The sequence below is a fragment of the Suillus discolor genome (genome assembly GCF_016758755.1).
Source record: "Suillus discolor strain FC423 chromosome Unknown F5147scaffold_16, whole genome shotgun sequence".
Lineage (NCBI taxonomy): Eukaryota > Fungi > Basidiomycota > Agaricomycetes > Boletales > Suillaceae > Suillus > Suillus discolor.
This window is the reverse complement of record NW_024541263.1, coordinates 552,918-556,481: the sequence shown is the minus strand read 5'-3', so window position 1 is coordinate 556,481 and position 3,564 is coordinate 552,918. Positions and strand designations below refer to the sequence as shown.

The 3,564-nt window shown below is 41.5% G+C and overlaps 1 protein-coding gene across 1 annotated transcript; it reads left to right on the top strand.

Annotated features, from left to right (window-relative positions):
- Positions 1-1,129: 1,129 nt before the first annotated feature.
- On the top strand, positions 1,130-1,846 carry F5147DRAFT_771620 (uncharacterized protein; the record flags this gene model as incomplete). Its single annotated transcript, XM_041441264.1, has 4 exons — positions 1,130-1,284; positions 1,339-1,433; positions 1,486-1,581; positions 1,635-1,846. The coding sequence occupies 4 exons, from the start codon at positions 1,130-1,132 to the stop codon at positions 1,844-1,846; spliced, it is 558 nt and encodes a 185-aa protein (XP_041295115.1).
- Between the last annotated feature and the right edge of the window lie 1,718 nt (positions 1,847-3,564).

The window sequence follows — 3,564 nt, the reverse complement described above, 5'->3', positions numbered from 1 at the left end:
GTTGGATAAGAAACTCGAGCTTTCAACCCAGGATATAGTAAGTCACTGTCAGATAACAAATGACAAATTACATATATGCATTGTAGGCAGTACAAGAAGAGAGGACTTTGATGAGTGAGGATAAGCTTATTCTTATGCATATTTTTATGAAAAGCCTAATAATCTGCTCTATACATATCTAAATTATGGAAACCGATTTACATGCAAACTTTTTATGGAATATTATCAACTAGATGAAATAAAGTTGCAATCTATAGCTCTAATTAATGCAAGTCTAAGTTTTGTGTACATTAAATTACTATATTCTTATATACTCACATTTTTGCACTATGTTTTCTTTTAAATTGTAGTACTGTATGTAGAATACAGTATAAATATTGGATGTCTCTATCTGCCTCCTGCTTAAAATCATCATTTTCATCAGTATCAATATCCCTAATGTTTGAAATATATGAGTCTTCTATAAGATTATGCTTATAAATATACCTCTCATAGTTCTCCTACATTTGAATTCACATATGTATCTGCATTTACACCTTCAGGCTTATAAGAGTTAGTACTGTCTAAGTTAGACTGTCCTTTATTTGCAGAGTTATCATCAATGATGGCAGCTCATAGGAGAGGCTCCTTACCTTGTAAATAAGTATGAAGTTATGGATAGTGCAGAGTACAGCATGGACATGCACCTGTATCTCCATCTCATATTTTGAGGATATTGATTAGTTATACTCAAAATAACTTTCAAAACCTTTTGAAAACTCACTTAGACACCAGCTAAATACTTTGAACTCTCAGCTAAAGTCTTGAAGAAACCTCGGCCAATGACCTAGATTCAAAGTCAGGCTGGCATTGTACGGCGGACTTTGAAAGTACCATGCCTCCTGCCCATCGACAATGTGCCCGTTGTTCTGTATGCCTTAAAGCTCATACTCTATCGCACTTGGGGGCGATGGATGAGGAATCAAATATTCAAGGTCATTCCACCTCACACCCACCTTTGGAACAGTCTGGACCCCGGCTTGCCATCCAGTGGCACAATGACCATGCACTTACTGACACACTGGTGAACTATCTGACCACCCACCCTGCCGATTGTTGAATTCTATTGGATTCTGATGGCAAGAAAGCCATGGCTGCTGCAGATAATGGTCCCTCAGGCTCAGATAAGGGGCATATATATCGTGTTCTCGCTAAGCTCATCTTCATGGACCACATCAAGTACGGCCCTGCATACTCAGTCAATTCAAAGAAATTTCATGATGTGGTCTGCAATCGTATCAGGACGTAATTCTAATCATATTTGTTATTCCATTAATAAAAATTTCAAAATTCACGCAGTCTCAGGGGTAAATACAAAAAAATCAAGGCATCGTTCAGCAGTACAGGCGCTGGTGTTATGTCAGTTGAGGGAACTTCAGCAAACAATCTGCTGGGTGACTTTTTAGTCCCATTTTTTTCTCATTCTTGGCTAATCAATTGTTTTAGATGCTGCGCTTCTCGAGCTGCCATGGTACACAGAACTTGATGCCATTTGGCACTCTAATCCGTCCATGGCCGCAAAGGTGCACTCATCAAGACCTGGTGTCGACCATGGGCATCCTACATACAATAACCGGTCTGCGTTTGGCACACAGAAACTGTCAAGCTGTGGGGGGTAATGCAAAATACCATTGGTCATATCACACAGCATGTTGATGCCCTTGTTGACAACATGCAACACCACTCTGTCGTCAGAGTATCATATATCCCCAATGCCCCAGACATCACTTCCAAAAAGTGCCAGCAGCTCAAAGAAGAAAAAGGCGAAGTCGGACGTGTCGCAGCAGGTGGAGCAGGTGAGGGATGAAATCAAGAGCTTCCACTCGAGCATAATGTCCCACATCTTGTCATTGTCCGCATCTGTCGTCATCCATCCCCTTGTCCTGTCTGCTTTGCCATCTTATCATCGTCATCGCCGACATTTGTTGTTACTTATTTGTTCCATTGGATATGTAAATGTTTTATGTCTTATGGTACTTTCATTCATGCTACATAGGTATATACATTTGTTGTACAGGTGTATTGGTAGTAGCACATGTTCAAGTAAGCATTGTTTTTGGTTGTCATCCTTCCCTGTGGTGTGCACCTGAGTGAGGACTATCAAAGAGTGCATCCATCAACCTTGCACGAGCAGCTTGACCTGGAGTGCCTTCATATGTCCTGTCACCAACTACTTCTTCACCATCTGGACTCTCAATCTCTTGATCAATAAAATCTTCCCCCTCTGCATGGGCCCACTTTAGAGAACTCTGGTATGTTCCATCCTTCTTGCGATGCTCAATTTCAAAGTGAATGATCATGTTGTGCAGGATGATGCAACACTTGATCCACTGTACAGCAAACTCAAGGTCTTTTCCAGCCTGGATCCTGAACCAGAGCTCTCAAAGGGACTGGAACCGTCCCTTTAGAACAGCAGATGTGTGTTCAACATGAACACAGATCTAAATAAATAATAAAATCAATTTATTAAAATATGGCCCTTCAAAAAAATACCTTAGAGAGGTGATAATTAAATGACTTCTGGTTCTTTGTCAGCCACCCATTATGAGGCTTCTTAAAAGGGGCAATGCACCATGGCTCCAATGGATATGCACTGTCTGCCCAAACCCAATGACCATCAGGCAAAAGGTCAGCATGATCTTCATAGAGACAGGTAGATCGAAAAGCAGATGCATCATGGACACTTCCAGGATGACCCAGAGCATAATCCACAATAAGAAGGTTATGGGGTAAAATACTGCCTGGAATTAAATCAATTTTTGCACAAGAATATAACAAAATAAAAAAATACCTGACAGCCAAGGGAATACTTGGATTTCCTATCAAAAAATGTCTCACCATAGTAACCAGGTTTGGTGACAAGGTCCACAGTTGAGCCATCAATGGCTAAAAAGCCACCTTTCCACTCTGGGCAGGTAGGTGACTCAGCAAATTTGTGAGCCAAATCAGCATCCTCAGAGTTATCTGCTGGGAAGCAGATAAACTGATCATGGGCATCAAGCACCGCAATCATCACATGATTAGTGTAATTAACCATGGACCCAACACTCACACCTGCCCATTAAGCAACATCCTCAAGAGTAATGGCATTGCCATAGTGGCCTGCCCGATTCAAAGAAATTGCAAGCTGGATGGAGACAGCGAGCTGAGGATTGTTGGATTCATTTTGGAAGATAGGGTGATTAGAGATATGATCAAGGATGTCATCAAAAATCTCAGGGTCAATGCGAACTTTCTGCTGAAACAAGTGAGGGCAGTGTTCTTCATGATGAATTAACATATGAAGCTGAGGGGCTCGTGGAGGAGGTTTATCAGGCTTATGGAGTGCACGAGCCCTCTGAACCTCATCATGGAAGGCATTAATGGTATTGTAGAGCCTGTTGTAAGGCAAAATGACATCATCTGAAGATGTAGAACCATCACTAGAAGAATTGGAGGTCCCTGTCATAGGGGAGAGGGGGGATGGGGGGGAGCTAAAAGACAAATTAATTGTGTCATCATCTGAAAGTAGAAAGTGAGGTGCCA